This window comes from Fusarium proliferatum (genome assembly GCF_900067095.1).
Source record: "Fusarium proliferatum ET1 genome assembly, contig: FPRO_scaffold002, whole genome shotgun sequence".
NCBI classification, from domain to species: domain Eukaryota; kingdom Fungi; phylum Ascomycota; class Sordariomycetes; order Hypocreales; family Nectriaceae; genus Fusarium; species Fusarium proliferatum.
The window spans coordinates 1,339,092-1,361,420 of record NW_022194791.1 but is presented as its reverse complement, the minus strand read 5'-3'; the positions used below and the strand labels follow the sequence as shown (position 1 = coordinate 1,361,420).

Sequence of the window (22,329 nt, the reverse complement as noted above, 5' to 3'; positions counted from 1 at the left end):
ACGTCTGTGATCAATCATACAAGAACCCAAAAGGCCATTGCAATATGTTCCGACTGATACAGGCCAAGTGTCTAAATCACCACACCATTGCAGGGTGTTCAAGTTTGCATGTGCTGGCGGAATCACGGATGCTTTGTTCTTGATGCGCCGAATGTGTCAATGTGATAGACAGATAATGCTACCTTGGGAGTCAATGATGTGGCATTACGCCGTTGGCAGGACTTCAAGCGTCCATGAAGGACATGAAACGTTATCCGCACACCAACTCAACTGCTGACAATCAATACCAGCTTCTTTTGGCTCCTGATGTCATCAAAGAGAGCCTTGATATGTTCATCATGACTGATTCGCCATCAATGCCAGTTCTGTACTACGTTAGGTAATAATACTCTTTGCCATAAAAATGCATATGTGTAAACCTTCTTTCATTAATCGTATGCAGTTCGCTTGAATTTCAAGAGGCGTATCTGGCATTGTTCAGGGTATCGTAAAAGCAAATGCTCCCAACTCCAACAGTCCCTGATCTTGGTTTCAATCTTCAGCAACACACCATCCAGGCGGCTGGATACCCTTCCGCTCGTACTTGTCTCGCATAATCATCCTCAAATAATTTGACCGCTCTTTCAGCTCATCAGGATCTCGATTAGGAAGGATCCGGTGGAAGACCTCGTAGTTCGGGTGGGATGTGGTTCGGATCAAGCTTAAGAGATGGTCATCTTCCCAGTAGTGCCAGCCATGCTTCTCAAAATAATCATCATCAGACGGCTCTTGCGATCTAATCAAGCCTGACTGACTAGCTATGGAGCGGTAGCTGCGCACTGCCCGCCGGTATGAGCCCGTCGTGGACGGACGCGCCTGAGATGATTCAACCTTCTGCATCGACTGTAGAAAGCGCTGCATCTGCATGTCTTGCATGTCTCTGCGCTGCTGCGCTTCAGCCTCGCGTTCCATTCGTATAGCCTCATCCTTCTGCATAACTTTCTTTCGTTGGACCGGCGCTCTCTTAATGGCATCAATGCTTTCTCTGGCCTTTTCGAGTGATGTCTTGAGCTGCTTTGTGGCTTCCCCGAAAATTCTTCGGTGCTCCTTAGACTTCTCGCTTTGATCACGTTCTCTTGAGGGAGGATGAAGCTCGTACCAGCTTTCCACGACCTGGGAGAGTCTCTGGACCCAGCCTGCAGTCCTTTCCAGTGGCTCTAGTGTGTACACTGTAAATTCTCCTTTTTGAAATCCGAGCTTTTTGGTACTCTCACCAGGTCTTCCACATCCAGCCTGGAAAATTCGATCTAATACCAGAACCAGCATAGGAATGATGCGTCTGTGCAACTTTGTCACATATCGAAAACCACTGCCCACTTGCTTCGCATCGCCCTGCTCCATTATTGTGTTGATGGATGAAATGAACTCGTCAATAGCCACGCGAAGTGTGGTGTATAAACTGCTGAGCTGGGCTGTGTGCTCGCGAATATATTCCAACTGCTGTGATATCGATGATGACGGGATCTCTTTACATAGTTCATAGAGACTGTAAAGTTTGGCCAAGATAAGCCTCGATCGCACACATCCGCCCTTTCCCAATGCTTCAGAAGCTGTTTTTGCGGACTCGAGAGCATCGTTCTGCCACTTTCTTCCATTCATCCACCCTGAGAAAGTTGTGTACCAAACAAGTTTCTGTACTGTATCTCGCCTTACCCAGGCGGTAGGGGTTAGGAGCGCTGTTTGCGAACCACTCGGTGGTTCGTCGAGCAGCAACGAATCTTCAGTTAAATCCGATATATCAAGCTCATGTTCTGCTGCCGGCTCATCACCGTCGGAGTCTATATCTTCATTCTCATATTCCCTATCTTGATCTCCATTCTTATCTTTCTTTCGGGTACCCTCTCCATTTCTCTCTTCTTCTGGCCCTTCCTCGGCCCGTGTTGGTGTTTGCCCACTTTGTTGCTCATGTTGACTTCTCTTTCGTTTGCCCTGTTTACTTTTCCGTCTATGTTCAGCCTGCGTGCCGTGGGTCTCCTTCTCCCCTCTTGACAATATCGGCTGACTTTGTTGCTCTCTGTCAGACGGAACTTCATAGTCATCAACCCCAGCGTGGGCCTGCTGTGACGCTGATTCCTCTGTGGCTGGCGCCTGAGGAGGTGCTGAACCAAGCTCTGGGGACGCGCCCCTTGCATTATAACCAGGTGTGCCATAAGTCGGTTTCTGGCTCTGCCGTTTGCGTTTTCGTAACGATCGCTTGTGGGAAGATGCATTAATTTGTGCCATTAGTTGCGTCGCCGGCGGAGCCTCCTGGCCGGATAGTGGTTGTTCTTCATGTGGTGCTACTGGTTGCTGGGGACTTGGAGTTGACGCTTGATTATTTTCAGCGGTGTCTCGTTCCTGCTCCTGCATGTCGCCAAAGTCGATATTTTCGTTCGAGTCTGCAATCTGAGGAACTTTTGCCCTAGGCATCCTCCTGCCAGTTCTACCTGGGTGTAATCCGCCATCGATGGGTAGCCTGTTGCTAGAACTATTGGCATCTAGGATGTTCGAATTGATGATATTTATCAAGTCCGGGCGCTCCGGTAGGGCATTTTCCTCCGCTTCCGAAGCCTCTTCGTGTTCCTGGTTCAGCGGAGGTTGTTCATCCTCTTCAGCACTTTTAAGCGCAACTTTGCGACGAGAATGACGCTGGGGCTTGGAACCTGCGTCCGTGGCGGGACGTTTTCTCGGAGTGGGTGAGGGTAGCTTTTCATGAGGAGTATTGGCTCTATTCGATCTCGTTACCCGGCTCAGGCTGGTTGAGGATTGATCTTGCGGAATTGCATGAATGGTTGACTGTCGACTTGAGTTCGACCCTGATGCATTGATCTGTACTTCAATGCTTGGCCTAAGCGCAGAAGATGTCTTTGACTTCTCTCCTCTAGTACGTTTCCGCGGTTTTCCTGTCGCTTCAGGCTCAGCTGATGATCCACCGGCCTTACCCCTGGACCGCAACTGTACCACCATCTCGAGGTTTTGTTATTGTGCTGTGTTATCGAGAGTGCCGAACGCGCCAAGGCAGCGCGTCCACGGATAGAGACGTAATCGCGGTTTAGAGACGTAAAAAACTCTCTGATAGTCTCTCCTTTCAGCTCCTTCGATATAGAGACAAGTGCGAGACAAGCCGACAGCTTCAAGATTGAGTTGAAGTGGTGAACAACGGCGCTCAAAGCAGGCGCATGGAGGTTGGAAGGACGAAGTGGGGCGAGAGATGGAAGCTTAATGACGGGAGCTTAAAGCTGTGACTGAAAGCTCCCATGCTCCCATGAGACATGACAAATGACATAATTGTCGGGAGTTGGTAAGAATATAAATTTCATGCGACCTTGATTCTTGAAGCATTAAATAGATCCTATGTCGCCTGGCGGCCTGAGATCTTGAAACTACATTTCTACCTGTGAAGTGGTTGCATATCTGTAGGAAATTCCCAAAGTAGCCAGTCGCAATCATTGTCATGATCCCTGTATGCATATCTTCTCAAGAATTCCATGAGGCCATGTGAAGCCCATGCCTAAGGTAGGGAGCAAGAAAATAAGACCTTAATATAGGGTGTCAAAATAAACCTAGCAAATAGTTCCCTAAGTTTAGGCTAGATTTACCTGAGTATTTAATCGCTTGTGGTCAAGGTCCTGAGTTTTCTTTCCTCCCCAGCCAGAAAACAAGATCAGGCTATATTTTTGAAAGCGGCGACTGGAACTCATGGGAATTATTAGGGTGATAGACCTTCTAGGCGAACCCGTGTTTCTTCATGTTAGATTCCTAGGTAGGTGTAGTGATTGAACCTTCATGGTTGTCAATCATGAAAATATATTACTAAATTATCTCCAACCATCCAGCAGAACCAACTCAGCTTCAACCAAGCACCAACGCCCACTTGTTATTCTTACACCGTAAAACCTGCCCGATCCTCTCAAACAAGATTCCATCTTTGTTTCATAGTCAAGAAATCCTCAGCGCTGTACCCAAGGATTCGAGCCGTCATCAACATGACGTCCGCAACCCCTCCAAAACACCAGACTCTTGAGATCTTGGACCTCAGCTCCCCGCCAGCATTCACCAAACCCTCGAAGCGCATCAACGAAGGCCCCGACGTCGCACGCTTCCTTACCAGCCTCGCCTACCGCGATATAGGAACCTTCATCCTCCAGCTTAACCACGCCTTATGTCCTCGAAACCAAACGTCGTCACCCCTCCCCCGCACCTTTCCCCTCAATTCGAAACCGCCGACATCGCCGTCCGTCCAAGCTCTACAGAACCTTTTGGCAAAGGTTGAAAGCTTCATCGACCAAGCACCGCCTGACCCCGGCCCTCGACGGTTTGGGAATGTCAGCTTCCGGAAGTGGTATGCTATCTTTGAGGAGCATTTGGACGAGTTGTTGGGAGAAGGGCTCCTAGGTGAAACCCTCAAGATTGGCGATGGAAAGGCGAAAGAAGAAGTCTCTAGCTACTTACTTGGTGGTTTCGGCAGCGTTCAAAGACTAGACTATGGAACTGGACATGAGCTCAGTTTTATAGCATTTCTTGGCTGTCTATGGAAGCTGGGATACTTCAAAGATGGACAACAAGGAGGCGAGATCGAGCGCGAGATTGTCCTCAAGGTTATCGAACCGTATGTTGCCTTTGCATATACTAAAAGGGCTCTGCTAACACTCTTAGATATCTCAACGTGGTGAGGAAACTCATCCTAACCTACACTCTCGAACCCGCTGGTTCCCACGGCGTCTGGGGCCTCGACGATCATTCCTTCATGCCCTATGTATTCGGCTCTGCACAATTCACACGACCTATAAACGATGACGAACCAATGCCTTTGGAGGGATCTGTCAAAGGTGCGCCGAAGCCTAGTGACGTTACCAAAGCCGCTGTTGTGGAGGACCAGCGACAGGTCAATATGTACTTTTCTGCCATTGGCTTCATAAACGACGTTAAGAAGGGGCCGTTCTGGGAACACAGTCCCATTCTTTTTGATATCTCTGGTATTCGGGATGGTTGGGGCAAGATTAACAAGGGTATGATCAAGATGTTCAACGCCGAAGTGTTGTCCAAGTTCCCAGTTGTCCAACACTTCCCGTTCGGTTCGCTCTTCTCTTGGGATGCTGATCCAGATGCTGCAACTCCAACACAAAGCGTCCATATGGCGAACCAGCCAACCACAGCAGCTCCAGTACCTTCAGGGCCCGGAACAACTGCGCCATGGGCTCAAGCTGCCAGAATGCCAGTTCCACCGGCAGCTGGGATTCCCTATACTCGAATGCCACCACCAGGACCCAGTTCAGGGTCACTTGCTAGGTCACCTCGAGGCGCTACACCAACAAGTGAATCTACCAGCGCCCAAATCACTGTTACCAAAGCACCATGGGCTAGAGATTCTTAGGGGATACGCATACCAGTATCTGGAATTTCTGGCATATTACGGAGTTGGACCGGTCATAGATTTTCATGTGCGCATTCGTCCCCTAGAATTCCAAAAGATTCCAACCATCCATTAAATACGATTATGAGTTTAGACTATGGGAATATCTCATACCTCATGATAATCCCTTCGATTTGCAATATGATCCTAGAAAAGCACAATGTGGAACTAGAGCGAGGGAAGTATCTAGATATAGAAAGCGGGTATATTTAAAACAAAACATCGCGACACTTTTCTCTCTGGGTATCCAGCCAACTGCTAGGAGAAAAGCGAACAGACATCGACAGCGAGCCTGTCATGTAACTAAAAGACTCATGCCTCTAAGACAATTACAAACGCACATTCTTGGTACTCTAATCGATCAAGGTATCCTCATCGAGATCTTACTCCGAGAGAGGGTAAGCTTGTTCGAGTCGCATTTAAGCAGAGGCCACAGGGGCAGGAGCAGGGGCAGGAGGAGTATCCTTCTTCTCTTCCTCCTTGGGAGCCTCAGCAGGGGCCGCGGGTGTAGTCTCGGCAGCAGCTGGGGCGGGAGCTGGAGTCTCGACGACAGGAGCAGTTGCGGCAGCGGGGGCAGCAGCCGGGGCGGGCTCGGTCTTGGCAGGCTCGGGAGCGGGAGCGGGAGCTTCGGTGGCCGGAGCAGCGTCGGGCTTGGCGGGTTCAGTCGCAGGAGCTTCGATCATTAGTTCGAGTTCTTGATCATGGATATTGTCTAGATTGCGACATACGAGCAACTGGCTCCTCGGTCTTGGCTGGCTCAGCAGCAGCAACGGGAGCCTCAGGCTTGACCTCAGTTGCGGGTTTGGCCTCCTCCTTAGCTGGTTCGGCTGCAGGGGCAGCGGGTTCAGCTGCAGGAGCTGGCTCAGCTGTGGCACACGACAGTCAGTAACATGGTATTCAACAGATCGTAGGGGGAGAAACGTACTGGCGGGAGCAGGAGGAGCAGCCTCGGTCTTGGTAGGCTCGGCGGCAGCTGTGGTATCGGCAGGCTTTGTCTCAGCAGGCTTGGGGTCGGCGGGTTTGGCTTCCTCCTTGTTATCCTTCTTCTTGAAGGCGGCCTTGAGCTTGGCCTTGAGGTTATCAAGGGCGTGCAGAGCTGTTGAAGGGCTTGTTAGAGTGTGTTCTGAGGACGCTGTCGGATTGCGACCTACGAATTCCAGGCATGGTGTTTGATATAGGATTTCTGGTGATAAGAGATGGTCAGCTTAACTCTATCGCTTATGCTTCCTTGAGCTGGCTAAGCTGTTGGGATTTGCACGTCTGAAGTTGACTGAGACAGACCAGGACGATAAAGTCCACACGAAGCAGGAATCAAGAGAAAACGTACCAGAAGAAGCTTGGGAGAGTGGTGCGTGTCTTGTCAAGACAAAGGGTAGAAAGGTAGGTATCTTAGTAGTTAGAAGGTGAAGGAAGATTAAGGATAAGGATAAGAATAGAGGCGGGCAGACGGGAGATGAAACTGCTCAGCCATGACCTGTTCGTAAGTCATGTACTGTACATGACTGTACAGACACAGGCACAGAGGCAGAGCAGAGGCAGCGGTAGCGGTAGTGGGTGACATTGGATGCAATCCAACCTAATCTCAACTGAAGCATCCTTGCGCATCCAAGGATTCCAACTTGAACTGGAACTGGAATCTGAGGCAGCCACTGAAAAACAAGCATTTCCAGGGGGGGTGACAGAGGATCCACCGGATAATTTAGTGCCTAGGACAGGTATAGTTACGGGGTAGGCAATAATAAAACTTGATCTTGATTATCGGCAGATTACCCCTGGTACTTGGAGGAGTGAATTACCCAGGGGGAGGAGAGAGTCGAGACATGGATAGACTACGTGCAATCCTTATAATCTTGCATTCTTGTTGATTCTGTGATTTCTCTTGTGGAATTTTATCAGAGGTGAAACTGACACTGTAGGGGAAATGTCAAGGGGTCCAGAAGAAGACGGGAGACATGTCAGGCCTTGTGACCCTGGACGCTAAGGTAATATTGAAAACGAGACCGCCCGCCCTGACGACAGCGTGCATTGGTTAGCCGCTGGTCCACTTGTCACTCAGTTGGAGTGGCAGGTCTCTTTGAAGTTGACGAATACTGTCTGTCGTGATTGACTGTATTTCCTTGTCAATCAAGTACTTCCTGGTACATCTCCTCGAGTCAGCTTCTCAAACTTGGGCTGATAAAGTGCTCCAGCCGCTCGGTCTAGACTCGAACGACAAAAAGAGATACTACGTCTCGCTCGATATCAAGGGCTCCTCCAGTCGCATATTACCCCACCAGACAAGCTTTCTCAATGCTCCGTCGCTGCTTTAGCGCTGTGCTACCCCAAAATAGGTCACCTCTTTATCAACCAACATTCGAACTAGGTATTGCTGCATGTATTGGATGTACTGTACATGTCTATTATGTATTGCTACCTACATGATCATGAGATCGATTCTATGGTGATAGTCTCTCTGTTAACCACTCTTCCACGACCTTCTCTCCCTTTTCATCCATCACCATATCCTCCGACTCTTCCCCAGCATGTTCCATCTTTACCCTTCGCCGTGGCTCATTCTCCCACATCGAAACATCCGCATCCCAGAATCCTCTCTCCTTCAGCTCGACCATCTGGATACTTCGCTGCATCATCTCACCCAGTTCGCGCGCTTGCAGCTCTAAGCTGTTCCCCCACTGCTTCCCACTAAATGACCGGCCCGTTCTGTTCGTCGTTGTCGGTACAGGAAGTGTGTCGTACAGCAGAAGTGTCTCGGGGATCTTGAGCGTCGATTTGCGGGGCGGAAACACCAGCCTTGACATACGTGGTGTCTTTTCTTTCATATTGAACTCGGCATTCGGGTTGGTCAAGACTTCGATGGCTGCAGACTCTTCTTCCGACATGTGGTAAGACGAGGGAACTTTTATTCCTGGGTTGTGGAAGAAGAGGCTTGGGCTGGCGAAGACATCGAACATGTCGACCGTTGACTGGAAGAATATCGGTAGGTTCTGCTGAAGGTAATGCACGTATGTTCCCTCTCGAGGTCTGAAGTAGTTGGTTCTGTTATTTGCAAACTTTCCGAGATTTGCTGGGTGGTCCGGGAAAAACATGGTCCAATTGTAGATTCCATTATATGCCACCAGACCCCGGACTGCAAATGGTTTGTGCGGTCGTGATTCCGAGAGTGCCAGAGATGAGGCAAGACTTGCGCCTAGATGAGAGCCATAGACATAGATACCGCGCCTCTTGAGACCTTCGGGAGCAAGGTTTTCTACTATCCACTGATAGGCGAAGAAGGTATCGTGGATTGGCGTTGGCCAGACATCGTCGACTGGAGCAGTTTCGCGCAACTCGTCGTCAAAGGAGTTCCAACGATAGTTGATGCTGGCAAGTGGCTTGCCTTGGAGAAATCTAGGTATATGAGGAGGTTGATCGCCATCCGCGGGTGAAGCTGGGAGTTGAATGAAGAGTGGAGAGTCTGGCTGCTCGGTAATGTTGATGAGGCTATTATGAAGCATTAGTAATGGGTTCATGAGTATGAGATGATGGCTTACTCAATGCTCACATGGCCAGCTGAACCACATCGCACTTGGACACGGTCATGGCTCCGGATGCTATAGAGTCGCTGCCATGGTCTGTGGATGGGATTGGCGAGTCGCTTATGAGTAGCACGATGAAGGGCTTGGAAATGGAGACATCTTTGCATGCTGCTATAGCATTACCAATCGATATGGTAAGTAATGACTTTTTTTTTCTAAAACTTCAACAAGATTAGTCAATGGATGTCGAGAGACAATTGTTTATTTGACTTACACGCTCTGTGATGAGTGAAAACGAGAAAACGCGTGGTTTCAGAAGTCGATTCCTTCGCAGGTGATATATCAATTCAACTAACAAAACCCGGATTTCATGAGGCTGGAATCAAATATAAAGCACCAATTGAATAGAAGCACAAGATGTTCTGTCAAAAGACCAATATCGAGAACTCTTGAAAAATGCATGAGATGCGGAAGGGCTTGTTTTGGCTGAAGAGTGGAATTTGAACGTTGCATAATTCTTTAATATCATTGGCTAGACCTTGCTCACTCCACAAATGACGATCCGGCAATAACATTCTTCGTTCGAGAGGAGCTGAATATTTAGCACGAACAAAACTCACTAACGTTAGGGGGAACAATGATCGAATCAATAAACCTTGAGTAACCACTAACTCAGTCAGATGCCGTCTTTTCCTTAGATCCTGCGTTGATTCCCCTGATTTGAGCCGCTGTAGCCGCTAGATCACCACCAACTCAACCCCCGAGGAATGATATCCCTTGTCTCTGACAGGCCATGCAAGTCTCGTAAAGTTGGTTTAGCTCGTGATCAAAACCCGTTTGTTTCCCTCCAACTAAAGATCTGATCTCGCCCGACGTCATTCCAACGGGCATGTGCATGTTTATCCCCACGCCAAGAATTCTTTCTTCTGATTATCCTCCTTAAATCGATATGGATCCCTTCTTTTTGCCAAGACATATATAAGTCTTGACTTACACTGCAGAAAGCGATTATCTTATCTACAAACTATCTAGGATATGCTACCTTGTTGTCGATTCTATCCTTGACATTGGATCGCCATAGGCTTGAGATATCCTCATGGACGACGGGGATCTTGGAGATAATATCCAACAGGAGACTGACATTATTGAAGAGTCTGTCTCCCATGACAGACGTATAGGAAACGATGATGCTCATCTCGCTCCAAAGTAAGCTTCACTTCACTTCACTTCGCCTCACCTCACCTCCATCACACTATCTATACTCATCTCTGACTATTCAGCCGCTGGTGGTTTGCTTCCTCAGCATTCCCCATGATCGCCGGCACCCTCGGTCCTGTTGCCTCAGCCTTCAGTATCTGCGCTCTCGTACGCCCATGGAGACAGCACTACATTCCGAAACAGCCTCTCAAGGAGGCAGATTTTGTCGCTGACCCAATATGGCTCACCGTCATAAACGCTATCCAGCTTGGCATGGCCATCATATCAAATATCTTCCTCCTACTAAACATGACACGCCGTGTACGCTTTACTATCGCTCAGCCGCTCACTATCATCGGATGGTACATCTCTGCTATTTTGCTCATGGCCCTTCTAGCTACAGCCTCTGGACCGCTCTATGAAGGCTTTGGTCACCCCAAGAATGAGCTCATATGGTCGCAGGCCTTTTACTACGGCATATGGGCTGCTATTCTCTACTTTGTCGATGCTTCTCTTATGGTGATAACATTCTATGGAGCATCGGTTGGCCATTATCCCAACGACTTCAACTTGACGCCCAGCCAACGGACTCTCATGTTGCAGACCATCATGTTTCTCCTGTACTTACTAGTCGGGGCCGTTGTGTTTTCCAATATCGAAAACTGGAACTATCTCGACACTGTATACTGGGCGGATGTAACTCTATTTACCGTCGGTTTTGGTGATTTCACAGCTCAAACAAATCTCGGACGAGCTCTTATGATGCCATATGCTCTGGTCGGTGTCATCAGTCTCGGTTTGGTCATCGGTTCTATCCGCAGTCTTGTCCTTGAGCGAGGCAAGAAACAAGTTGATGCCAGAATGGAAGAGAAGAAACGCCGACGTATTGTCCGAACCATGACCAAGAAAGGCCAGGATGAGGTACTCGAGCCAATTCGAGAGCCACGACGACAAGACTCTATGGTTTCCCAGGGTGCACAATCAAACAATCAGCTACCAGCGACAGAATATGAGCGTCGAAAGGCAGAATTCGATCTTATGCGTAAGATCCAAGCTCAAACATCATATCGTCGTCGCTGGGTCGCCATGGGTATCTCAACTGGCGTATGGCTTATTCTGTGGCTCTTGGGCGCCTATATCTTTGTTAAGTGTGAAGAAGACTATCAAGGGTGGAAGTACTTTGATGGTTTCTACTTCTGCTTCGTCAGTCTCACAACAATCGGATACGGCGACGTGACTCCTATTTCGAACGCTGGAAAGTCATTTTTCGTCTTTTGGTCTTTGCTTGCACTGCCTACCATGACAGTCCTTATTTCAAACGCTGGAGACACCGTTGTCAAACTAATTCGTGATGGAACGCTTCGTCTTGGAAATGTCACTATTCTCCCAGGAGAGGACAACTTCAAGAGCGATCTCAAATACATCATCAACAGATGTACCTTCGGTCTGATGTATGCTAATTACACAGAGCCACCGCCCCTAAACCGGGAAAAGAAACCAGCTTCGAAGAATTCGAGCACTGATACTTCAGACTCGACGACCAAGAAGGAAGACAAACTTGACGAATACGCCCGCGGACGACCTAGACGCTCAGAAACTGGAGAAGATGACGACCCAGCAGATCCGCGACCAGGCCAAGACCGGAATAATTCAACTTTCACAGCTCGAGTTCGTCGTTCTCTATCTCGCCTTAGAGACGCCCATGAGGAGTTGCCTACAGGAACAAACCTCCACTTCCTCCTCATTTCAGAAATCCAAGTCCTCATGAACCACCTCAAGTCATCTAAGCCACACAAATACTCCTTTGAGCAGTGGGCATGGTATCTCAAGCTTATTGGCGAGGATGAAAGCAATGCCGAAACACATGGGAAAGCGCAGCCAAGCGGTCGGCATCATCATCACAACCACCCTCGTCGCAAGAAAACAAATGAGACTGCTGAGGGTGTTGAAAAGGACGTGGTCTCTGACGATACAACGGCTTGGTCGTGGGTAGGCAATCGGAGTCCGCTTATGGGAAGTCAAGAAGAGACTGAGTGGATTTTGGATAGACTACTTGAAAGGCTTCGGGAGTCTTTATCTGTCGAGGGGAAGAAACAGGTCACGGCTGATGCAAGGAGAGCTCTTGGGGCAGATCGTCGACGGTCGCCAGATGATACATATCATAGGAAGAAAGATGGAAAGAAGGAAGATGTATGATACCCAAATAGGTTACTCAATTAGTTCTTGAATATCTGCATATGTACGTTGTTAGTACTTGTCCATGAAATCCATAGGACAGAATCAAGATTATAAATGGCTTTTGAGAAAGATTCACGTATGGCTCTCATATGTTGCTCTCTAGTTTGACCAACCATCCTGTGCAGGACTAGATTACCTGCAATTCCTTTTGTTTAGTGCCGATTCTTTGTATTTTTATCATTTGTGAGTAGTTACACTGGTCCAATAATGATATTATCGATTATCATACAAAGCCACCCGTCGTTCTGTAGCGATATTTTTGCTTCCTAACATCATACAGCTTCAATGGGTCATCCATTGAAGGTCCTCAACTTCTCTGGTCATTATACAACGTGTTGTTACAATGCGGTGCGATGTTCTTATATCTTAGTAGTTTCCTCCAAGAACAAGTCGTCTGTTGCGCTTGATTACCTGGTTCAATCCCTTTTCCAACTTCTCAGTCTCTCGTCGAGCAGCCGCAAGGGCGCCCTCTGCATCTTCGACGCTCATCAAGGGCATACCACCGACACCCATGCCGAAGTTCTTTCCACGCTCTTCACTCGACATTCCGGCTGAGCTGAAGTCCTGCATCGCCCGTGCTCCATCAGGGGGGCTGTAAATACCCACACCGGCAGCGGCATCGGGGCCATAGAAGTAGGGTGCGAGGGAGTTGAGACTCGCAGCAGCAGCATCCTTAGTAGGGGATGCTCCCTTGGGAAATCCCATGTTCGTAGCACCTAGGTTGAGGCGAGGGAGAACGTACTGGTTGATGTAGCTAAGCGCGTCCTCTCGCTGAAGCTTTCCGATGGGGTCTTGAGACTGGAGCTGGGCAGTGGCGGGGAAGATGTTGGGACGTCCATTGGGAACAGCCCGGCCCTTGATGAGAGAGAATGCTCCACTGCCAGGCTGATGTCTAGGGGCAATGAACGATCCGGGGTTCTCTGCCGTGTTGGCAATGGCAGCTTGAAGTTCTAGAAAGGCGTCCTCTTCCTCAGGGGTCAGACCACGTATGCAGTCACCATTAGGGGTAATGAGCATGCGGCTGCCATCAACGTGGAATTGCTTTCGGACAGGCTTTCCTGCGCGCAGCGCTGCAAGATCCTCATCTTGAATTTCTCCACATTTGCAAGAGCAGTCTTTGCAATGCTCAGCCTTATTGGCGTTGTTCTTAGCAGCACTGTAATCGGTGCGAGATGAGCCGTTGGCGATGGGCTTAAACAGCTGGAGTTTATCGACACTTGAAGCCCAGAGAGTGTTCTTAATCTCGGAAAAAACCGACGCCGGATCAGGCTGTGGTCTTGCAGGTGGCTCTTGGGCATCAGGGGTAGACGCCTTAGGAGACGCTGGAGGAGGAGAAGGTTGAGTCTCTACCTCCTTTGTTTTGCCCTTGGATTTGATTGACTTCTTTTGAGAAGCCTTGCTCTTGACAGGCTTCTCTTCTGGCTCTCTTTCGAACTCCTTGACAGGCTCTTGTTGAGACGGTGGCTGGGATGGCTCGTCTGCGGGAGTCTCGGGGGTAGTAGAAGCATCAGGCTGGGCCGCCTTAACAGGCTTTTCCTTCTTCTGTTTCTTCTTCCGTCCCATGATAGGAGCATGTACCTCTGCCTCTGCAATAGGAGCCTCAGCGATCAACTTTGTTTCTTGCTTCAAAACATCTTTTCGTTGCTTTCGCTGTTGACTCTTGGTTGTGGTTCTTACCGCAGCAGAACCAATCCTGCTGGGGGGTGGCGAGCTTGCCCGAGAATGGGTCACAGAGGCAGACACCACCGAGGCGTTGTCACTAATCATCTCGCTGGCAGGTGTATCTGGCCTGTAACTACCGGAAACAGCCCTAGAAGTGCCTGACAACGCAACCGATGCCATGGTCAAGGCAGGAGAAGCAGGAGGAGGTGCCTCAGCCTTGGGAGTTGCAATGACGCGCAATGTCTTTGGTGCTGTGCGTGTGACAGGGGATGCAATTGCGGCAGACGAGGGTGTAGGCAAAGGAGGAAAGGCTGCTGAGGTCTCTGTTGTTGACTTCTCAGTTGTCGCAGATAGTTCACTGGTCTTCACAGCCACATTCTTTCCAACCTGAGTGTTGACAGCAATGGGCTTCTTGTCTGCTGCTTGGGACAATGATGCAGGTTTCGCTTCCTGGGCCTTGGTCTCCTTAGCCTTGACTTCTTGAGCTTTGGTCTCTTGAACCTGGGCCTCCTCCGCTTTGGTTTCCTGAGCCGTGCTCTCTAGGTTGGCTCCAGCCTTGGCCATCATTCTGTCCACAATCCTCTCAGCATGGCGTTTGGCCTTTGGTGTAGCCTTGGGTGTGGGCGTTGCGGGTCGACTCTTGTTCTTCGATGCATCCAAAGCCGGAAAGTCCTCATCCTGTAAGAAACTTGCCTTCGTAAGCTTCGGTTGCGATTGTGTCGTGATTTCCCGCGAGAGTCCGCTTTCGGCCGCCAGAGACTTGATGTTCTTCTTTGCTTCCGAGACAGGTGTCGCTGGCTTTAGCTTTGCAGGCGACTGGTCAGGCGTTAAAGAACCTTGTGAGAGTCCAGGGGGTGGCATTCTAGGCAACGCTGGCACAATATTGGTGAGTTTTGCATGACCTTGAGTAGATGGAGGTCTTGATATGTTGCCTGGTAGTCCTGGGGGTAACGACAAGCCCGGGGGCACAGATGTGCGACCTTCCAAACCAATTGGCGGCAGTATAGGGTCGTCAGAAACTAGAGCGTCGACAGAATTCGTAGCCTCGTCCAGGGATGGGAGCTCATCATCTGAACGCTTGTTAGCACAGGTTCAGTCACTCGGTCTGAATGTAAAGCAAAACACAAAGACTACGCTACGAGAGCAACACCCCATTTATATACAAGACTTTGGGGACAGGGTCATGCTACGGCGACCATCGTCTTCCACGGGGGACAACGAGAAGAACAGGCGATTTGGAGAGAATAGAGGGTATTGCTATTTCTGACCAAGGATACCGCCAAACCTAGGCGGATGAAATCGACATTTGTTAACATACATAGGGGGCTTGTGGAAGACGATGATGGCTTGCCTGACGTGAACCCCCATGCGCGGTCATCCATAGACCGGTAAAAGTCGGAGGAAGGAGACTCGAGATATTCTCTCGTCGTCCTCCGTTTTCCCCAATAAAACATAGATGACGCCTGATGCAAAAGCTGACCGCCCAGAGCAGCATTAATCACGCAAAGGTTGCTGAATCAAGATGCGCTTGACACTCGTGTCCCCCGAGGACGATGAAAGGCAGCTTTTCTCGCCCTGACCCTGATTTCCGAAGAACGCCCCCCTTTGTGCATGAAGAAGAAGAAAAAGCCGATACCGATGAGAGAATACCAAACATAACCCTCCCAGACTGCAACAACTCCGAGAAACATCAAAACTACCACCTTCCATAGCCTGCATTATACATCATGTTGTGACTGTACCCACCTTGACTCTGACCGCCAAACAAGCCCTGTCCGACTCCGGCGCTGCCTTGAGACTGGTGCTGCATTCGCGCTTGCAAGATACTCGGGTCTGCAAGATCTACTAAGCCACTCCCCCCGGAGGAGGAAGTGTTAGCATGTCTGTGCTTCTTTCCCTTCTTCTTCTGCTTAGAGCCCATGTCTTGGTACCCTCCAGGTGTATTACCATAGAGAGGCGGCAGGAGCCCGGAAGAAGGGGCTGGGGTGGAGGTAGAGGATGGTGGGTACTGGTTTGAATAAGAAGGAATCATAAACTCACGCTTTCCCGCGTCGTGGGACTGGTTGTTAGCAGCCCGACCGCGACCGATTAAACTCTGAAGAAGCTCACTCGAATTGTCCTTGGGGGCGCCAAAGCCCTGTCCACCAAACTGACCGAACATGCTAGGGGGAGTGCCGGTTGACTTAAGACCAGGAGGCGGCCCGGGCATGGAGGCACCGTAAAACTGATTGCTGCTCTGCGACGGAAACGTGTTGGGCATCATAGAAGATTGCTGGGCCATGATACGCGGGTTGGCTGCGACCTTAACGTTGGTAGAAGAGCTCGCGTTGTCGTTGGCGAAGCTGAATCGAGAGGACTGACGGTTGTGGCCTTGACCTTGGCTTTGACCCTGATTCTGGAAAGCATTGCTTTGGCTGGTTATACCAGGGGGGGCATCGCCAAACCCGCCCTGAGATCGAAGATACAGCTGCTGCGGCGTCATAGACCGCGAACCAGGGTTCGCCGAGCTCTGGCCAAAGGGTGAAGCACCGGTGAGAGAAGGTCCAAAGAGGCCGTCAGTAGAAAGTCGCTGAATAGGAGGCTGAGTACTAGGTCGGCGATCAAAACCTCGGTTGTCGCTAGAAGTGTCACGGTCCTCAGGCTCTCCTCCAAGAGCAAGGCTGCCACCGGTCTCAGGTTCTCCTTCTGATGGCTCACGAACCTCGGGTTGCTCTTCCTGTTCTCCGGTCAAACGTGAATCCTCCTCTTCTCGCATAGCCCGGCGCTTCTCACCACCACGAGGATCGAACATAGGTGGGTATTGGTCTTCGTCAAATTCAGGAAAGATAGGCATGGGACAATTTTGCAAGGTCTTGTAAATCTCCTTAAGCCATGTATCAGGTGACTCTTGAGCTTGTGCGGGTGATTCAGGCTCCCGGGTCCTAGATGATGACGGTCCAGCAACTGACTCCGATTGCTGAGGTTCCTCTTCCTCCAACTCATCCTCGTCTTCCTCCTCGACTGCTTCTTCTGGTACAGGCTCTGCGGTGACAGGCTGAGCTGTGGAAATAGCAGGGCTGGAAGCAGCACCACTAGTAGCAAGACTGCCTCTGCGACTTCGCTGTGGATTACGGGCCCAGTTGGCTGAGGAAGGTAGAGCTGATCCATCGGCACCATTATCAGAACCCTCTTTACTAATGGAGCGTGTCATCGGATGGGATACGACGGGGGGCGGCGTAGGATGAGATATCTGTTGTCGGGAAGCCGACCGCGAAGTGCCTCCCGGGAGAGGCCGTTGAGACCCTATACTGTTCATAGAGGACAAATCTTGTCGTGAGTAACTGTCCTCCTCATCGCCTTGTTCATGCAAGAACATGCAACCAGGATTGCCGCATTTTTCATTCTTCAACCAAGCTGAACAGTATTTCGTCGTGCCGTGCTGCGCCTTCAGGACTCGATCACCGTTGTGGGATCCGTGCACAGCTTGGATGCACCGCGTCGCTTCTTCCGGACGTTCGAAGGTCACGTAAATGCCAAGCGACTGATGTTGGCCATCAGAGCTCTTTCGGTTACTAATGGATATCTTTTGGATGTTTCCGTACTGGCCGAAGAACTCCGGCTTTCGTAGCGTCTTGAGAAGTTCGTCCTCTCGAACGGTCGGTGCAAGACCCGTGATATAGACCAAGTTCTTTTGGACAACACGAACGCCGATCAGATTCTTACGGTTCTCCTTCTCGGCTTCGCGTTTCTGTAGTTCTTTTTGTCGTTGATCCAGAGCTCGCTTCTTTTGGTTCTTTTGAATATTGGCCCGAAACTCGGCGACTCTTGGGGGTTGGTCAGCACAGCACCATGGTGGCAGAGGGTTTGTCATACTCTTCTTGTGTAACAACTTTCCACTGTATGGTTTTTTCGTCGTAAGGTCGTCGGCAAGCAGGGCAAAGGCCGTTCATATTATTCTTGATGTTGTTAAAGCAAAACTGGCACACCTGTAACCTCAAAGTTAGCAAACGTGGCCGGAAGGTCAAGCTTGGCTGTCAAGATATTATTCTTATCATACCTGGTATCCACAAGGACAAGGTCTGAAATTCCTATCCGAAAGATCAAACTCTTCGATGCAGAGAGGGCTATCAATAGGTCAGCTTTGGGTACCAAACATTACCCAAGGAGCAGTGCGGTGCGAGCGCCACCCCCAGGCGGGCGGTGAATCATACCAGGTATCCTCCTCATCTTCTATGAATGAATCTTGTGGCGCCATTGTGAGAAGTTATAATTAAGGTGAAAGGCAAGAAATAGTAAGTTCGAGATGCGACGGGCGGAAATGGATATGTGAGTACAAGGAGAGAACGATGTTTGGTATGCATCGAGGCTGCGGGAAAGTGAAAGATGAAAATACAGCTAAGCTATTCTCGGTCTAGCTTTCCAACTCGAATCACGTGTGTGCATCTTCGTCATTGAAGGTCGACAAAGGACACGTAAAATAGCGGGGTACCCGACTCTGTGTGGTAGAAGCACTGGAGGCAAAGTATAGCGTTATTGTCGGCTCAAGTACGGGAAATCTCATTCAAGCCTCTGCCGCTAAGATTCTCGAGCCAATGCTTGCGGCATCATTACCAACACCGTAAGGTATTTCGTCTCGACGACATCTTGCATCGCCAATTGGCCTCGAATCGTCACACAACCGGCCATGGCGACAAGCATTTCTCGAAGCAGGGCGTTGGCCTCAGCTCTACGACCCGCGAAGCCCTCCGTCCAGCTCCGTAACGACCAAGCAATCCGTTGCTTGTCCAGCACTGCCCGTCAATATGTCGCAATGCCGAAGGAGTCTCCCAACCTGCGAAAGGCCCCCCGAGATCACCCCAGCGTCCTGAAGGCCCCGATCGTCAACCCTGCCGACAAATATCAGAGCAAGTCCGACAACATGCACCGTTATGGTGCCTGGTTGATGGGTACTCTGCCCAAGTACATCCAGCAGTTCTCTGTCTGGAAGGACGAACTTACTATCTATATCTCCCCCTCGGGTGTCTACCCTGTCTTCAGCTTCTTGAAATGTTAGTAACATGTCAATTGGCTACGAGGCAACTACTAAAACCTGACAGACAACACTGCCGCTGAGTTCACCCAGATTAGCACTATCACTGCTGCGGATTACCCCACGCGCGAGAACCGTTTCGAAATCGTCTACAACCTTCTTTCGGTCCGTCACAACTCTCGAATTCGTGTCAAGACCTACGCCGATGAGGCTTCTCCTGTCCCCAGTGTTACCGGACTCTTTGATGGTGCCAACTGGTACGAACGAGAGGTGTACGACCTTTTCGGTGTCTTCTTTGCCGGTCACCCCGATCTCCGACGAATCATGACCGATTATGGTTTCGAGGGTCACCCTCTGCGAAAGGACTTCCCCTTGACTGGTTACACTGAGATCCGATACGATGAGGAGAAGAAGCGTATCGTCACCGAGCCTCTGGAGCTCACCCAGGCCTTCCGTAACTTTGAGGGTGGTTCCAGTGCGTGGGAGCCCGTTGGAGCCGGACAGGACCGCACACCCGAGTCTTTCAAGCTGCCAACGCCTAAGCCTGAGGAGAAGAAGGAGGAGCCGAAGAAATAAAAGGGTCCATGTTCACCCCAAGCTGTATAAGATCCAATGTCATTTGTTAGAAATATCACCTGGTTTTAGCATCCATCCAATCCAATCCAACCCGTATATCCGCCCATCTATTTTGGTGGTGCAGTCGTCATCCATAGTGTCATAACAGATACGCACGCAAGGCGCTAACTTGACAGCATCGCCCAACGTGTGAAAATGGGTGGTGTACACCGCTGGCTGATAACTGACAGTGCCGAGGAATGCGCCTGTTGATAGCGTTACATGTGGTCCGGGAACCCGTCACGTCCCCTGGGTGCGGGCAAGGAACTGATTGGCACTACTTTAGGAAGCGAAGCTGACAATCTTAGACTGATTTGCCATTGCGCTCTCCGAGGAAGCACGACATGTCAGATTTCATCATATTATATGCGGCTCCTCGATAGATTCGTATTCTAGTCTACTATTCCGTCCCCCTTCCCCATAAAAAGCATAACGAAGTATAATTTATATACCTAGAGCTCTCCCCCCCTGCTCAATTAACTTCCTTCTTTCATACTCAATCTTCAAACCACTATTAATCTTCAATTCACTGTTGTTTCCGAGCCATCTACATACACAATCAATCTGAAACACATTTTCTTATTTCACTCCTTCAACCAATCATGTCCAGTCAGACCAACAGTGCAGCCAGCAGCCCTATCAAATCGAGGAGAACCTCATCAACAGCATCAAATGAGAGTACCCTCAGCCATCACGAATTGGAGTACATGTCTCTACGCGATGAGAACCTCAGCTACGAAGATGATGTCGACTTCCACATCTTCATTGATGCCATGGACCGTGTCGACTCGCTTGTCACAGAAAGAGTTCCCCGAAGAGGACGAAAGGAGTCAATAGGCCGCCTGTTCAACGGACTCAACAACAAACTACGCCGAGACAGCACATCAGGACCGGCAGCAGTGCTAGAATGAACTTGACGCCAAAGGCTCCATCAATGATGTCGTCTTCTCGCTACCCCTTACAGCCAAGCCATCAGGATTCGAGCTTGGACCATGGTTCGATCTTACCTACACCCGAATAAGAGATTATCTACGGTATCTGCATGTACGATGAGTTATTAGGACCGCAATTGGAAAAGGTGTTTCTTCACTTACGGGCAATGAAACTTTCATTTTCTTCTTCTTTTCGCCTGGTTATTCACAGGATGTACAATATTACCTTCCTACCCAGCCGTGCCGTTCGTTAGACTCGGCCGATAGTCTACAAGCCGCAACTTTATTATATCAACGCGCAATGCAACATTCCTTAACATGCCGAAAATGCCTCTCCTTGGGAATAGATCGACTTCTTTATGCTTTTCTAGACTTGCTTTTTTCCAGCTGAACGAAAAGGTGAGAACGCTCATGACGAATTCTTGGAACAGTTTTGCCTCCACCAACGCCATTTGCCGCCAAGGAGTCAGGAGTAAGGAGCAAAAATGTTGGGATTGGAGGAACAACAATGAACCCACAGTCGCTCATTTGACCTGCGTCACTTTTTGTCTATTATTCCTGGTGTTGGTCTGCTCCGTGTATGGAGTCAAGTTATCAACACCATATCGCACGACACAGATAATGCAGATGCCAAGGTTGTTCCTGTTGGGCCGTTTTGGGCTGAGAGCCACAACGGTGGAGCGTTGTAAATAAACTTCAACCACATGCTGTAAACTCTGAGACGGTTTGAGTTTATCACCATACGATACGATATGGACCCAGTGACTCAAGCACGATACTTCTCCCATCGGCATTCTGAACAACCCTTGTTTCTTCAACTGGCCGGTTTAGGAAACCATCAGCCTGACTACCGAACCAATAGCAAGATCAGGACAGAAGAAGGTGCCTTGACGTCGCCCTGGGCCTCAAAGCTGCATAATATGTGTTTGCATATAAACAAGAATACAACTTGGGTTCGATTATGAGGTATTCGTCATTGTCCTACGTAGACAGATAGTTGACGCAGTCCTCTCTTCGCTCTGGGGGCCATATAAGCGCCGTCCCCCTGATTTATGAGCGCGTAGCTGATCATTTTTAGGGTCCATTCCGATTTGACCAGTAATGGCATGGTTCACAATGTTAGGCTAGGCTTCTTATAATCCTCTCGGCTTCTTTGCCCACTGATCTTGATCAATACGCAGGTATCACCATGCACATGAATTCATTGACAAGCTACTCATGTCATATCATGGATCATGTTCGGCTTTTGAACAAATGAAATGTGCCAATCTTCATCTTATGGGCCCCCATGATTTGTCCTTTTGTATAGTCCGCAGTCACCGTGCCATACAATGACATTGAGATGGTGGATCTAGTATCAAGCTTTGCAAACGAATGTTCGAATAGATAAGTTCTAGTTCTTGGATGGCTGCCTACATCTCACCTATACCCACCTAGAAACCTTACTGTAAAACTCAAAGTCTCGAGGCTTTGATAGAACGCCTCAGTTCTCCCATAACTTCACATCTGGAACGTCCGACACAGAGCCTTCTGAACAAGTCTGTTCCGTTATGATAGCATTTCGTAAGTTCTTAGGTATCCCACGTTATTCAATCTATCGTCCAACTTAATCGTTTTGCTGCCGGTTCCTTTCTATAAGGCTTAACTTTGTTAGAATCCAAGATAGAGAATAATACATTAGTTACCCTCGCACCATTCCCGTCAGTGCTTAGGCAGTGAGTTTAAGGCAAC

The 22,329-nt window shown here is 49.5% G+C and overlaps 9 protein-coding genes across 9 annotated transcripts; 4 read left to right on the top strand and 5 right to left on the bottom strand.

The window, feature by feature from the left end:
- Positions 1-531: 531 nt before the first annotated feature.
- Positions 532-2,985, bottom strand: FPRO_03329 (uncharacterized protein; the record flags this gene model as incomplete). Its single annotated transcript, XM_031226470.1, has 1 exon — positions 532-2,985. The coding sequence occupies one exon, from the start codon at positions 2,983-2,985 to the stop codon at positions 532-534; it is 2,454 nt and encodes an 817-aa protein (XP_031077004.1).
- Positions 2,986-4,004: 1,019 nt separating this feature from the next.
- Positions 4,005-5,392, top strand: FPRO_03330 (uncharacterized protein; the record flags this gene model as incomplete). The annotated part of the gene is made up of 2 exons (XM_031226469.1): positions 4,005-4,627; positions 4,675-5,392. The coding sequence occupies 2 exons, from the start codon at positions 4,005-4,007 to the stop codon at positions 5,390-5,392; spliced, it is 1,341 nt and encodes a 446-aa protein (XP_031077003.1).
- Positions 5,393-5,850: 458 nt separating this feature from the next.
- FPRO_03331 (uncharacterized protein) lies at positions 5,851-6,595 on the bottom strand (the record flags this gene model as incomplete). Its single annotated transcript, XM_031226468.1, has 4 exons — positions 5,851-6,104; positions 6,160-6,297; positions 6,357-6,527; positions 6,583-6,595. The coding sequence occupies 4 exons, from the start codon at positions 6,593-6,595 to the stop codon at positions 5,851-5,853; spliced, it is 576 nt and encodes a 191-aa protein (XP_031077002.1).
- Positions 6,596-7,866: 1,271 nt separating this feature from the next.
- Positions 7,867-9,113, bottom strand: FPRO_03332 (uncharacterized protein; the record flags this gene model as incomplete). Its single annotated transcript, XM_031226467.1, has 2 exons — positions 7,867-8,911; positions 8,962-9,113. The coding sequence occupies 2 exons, from the start codon at positions 9,111-9,113 to the stop codon at positions 7,867-7,869; spliced, it is 1,197 nt and encodes a 398-aa protein (XP_031077001.1).
- Positions 9,114-10,042: 929 nt separating this feature from the next.
- On the top strand, positions 10,043-12,339 carry FPRO_03333 (uncharacterized protein; the record flags this gene model as incomplete). Its single annotated transcript, XM_031226466.1, has 2 exons — positions 10,043-10,152; positions 10,227-12,339. 2 exons carry the CDS (start codon positions 10,043-10,045, stop codon positions 12,337-12,339), a joined length of 2,223 nt encoding a protein of 740 aa, XP_031077000.1.
- A 408-nt stretch (positions 12,340-12,747) lies between these two features.
- Positions 12,748-14,904, bottom strand: FPRO_03334 (uncharacterized protein; the record flags this gene model as incomplete). The annotated part of the gene is made up of 1 exon (XM_031226465.1): positions 12,748-14,904. One exon carries the CDS (start codon positions 14,902-14,904, stop codon positions 12,748-12,750), a length of 2,157 nt encoding a protein of 718 aa, XP_031076999.1.
- Positions 14,905-15,739: 835 nt separating this feature from the next.
- FPRO_03335 (uncharacterized protein) lies at positions 15,740-18,277 on the bottom strand (the record flags this gene model as incomplete). The annotated part of the gene is made up of 4 exons (XM_031226464.1): positions 15,740-17,846; positions 17,896-18,008; positions 18,080-18,146; positions 18,234-18,277. The coding sequence occupies 4 exons, from the start codon at positions 18,275-18,277 to the stop codon at positions 15,740-15,742; spliced, it is 2,331 nt and encodes a 776-aa protein (XP_031076998.1).
- Positions 18,278-18,706: 429 nt separating this feature from the next.
- On the top strand, positions 18,707-19,627 carry FPRO_03336 (putative NADH-ubiquinone oxidoreductase 30.4 kDa subunit, mitochondrial precursor; the record flags this gene model as incomplete). The annotated part of the gene is made up of 2 exons (XM_031226463.1): positions 18,707-19,070; positions 19,119-19,627. 2 exons carry the CDS (start codon positions 18,707-18,709, stop codon positions 19,625-19,627), a joined length of 873 nt encoding a protein of 290 aa, XP_031076997.1.
- Positions 19,628-20,268: 641 nt separating this feature from the next.
- FPRO_03337 (uncharacterized protein) lies at positions 20,269-20,577 on the top strand (the record flags this gene model as incomplete). The annotated part of the gene is made up of 1 exon (XM_031226462.1): positions 20,269-20,577. The coding sequence occupies one exon, from the start codon at positions 20,269-20,271 to the stop codon at positions 20,575-20,577; it is 309 nt and encodes a 102-aa protein (XP_031076996.1).
- Between the last annotated feature and the right edge of the window lie 1,752 nt (positions 20,578-22,329).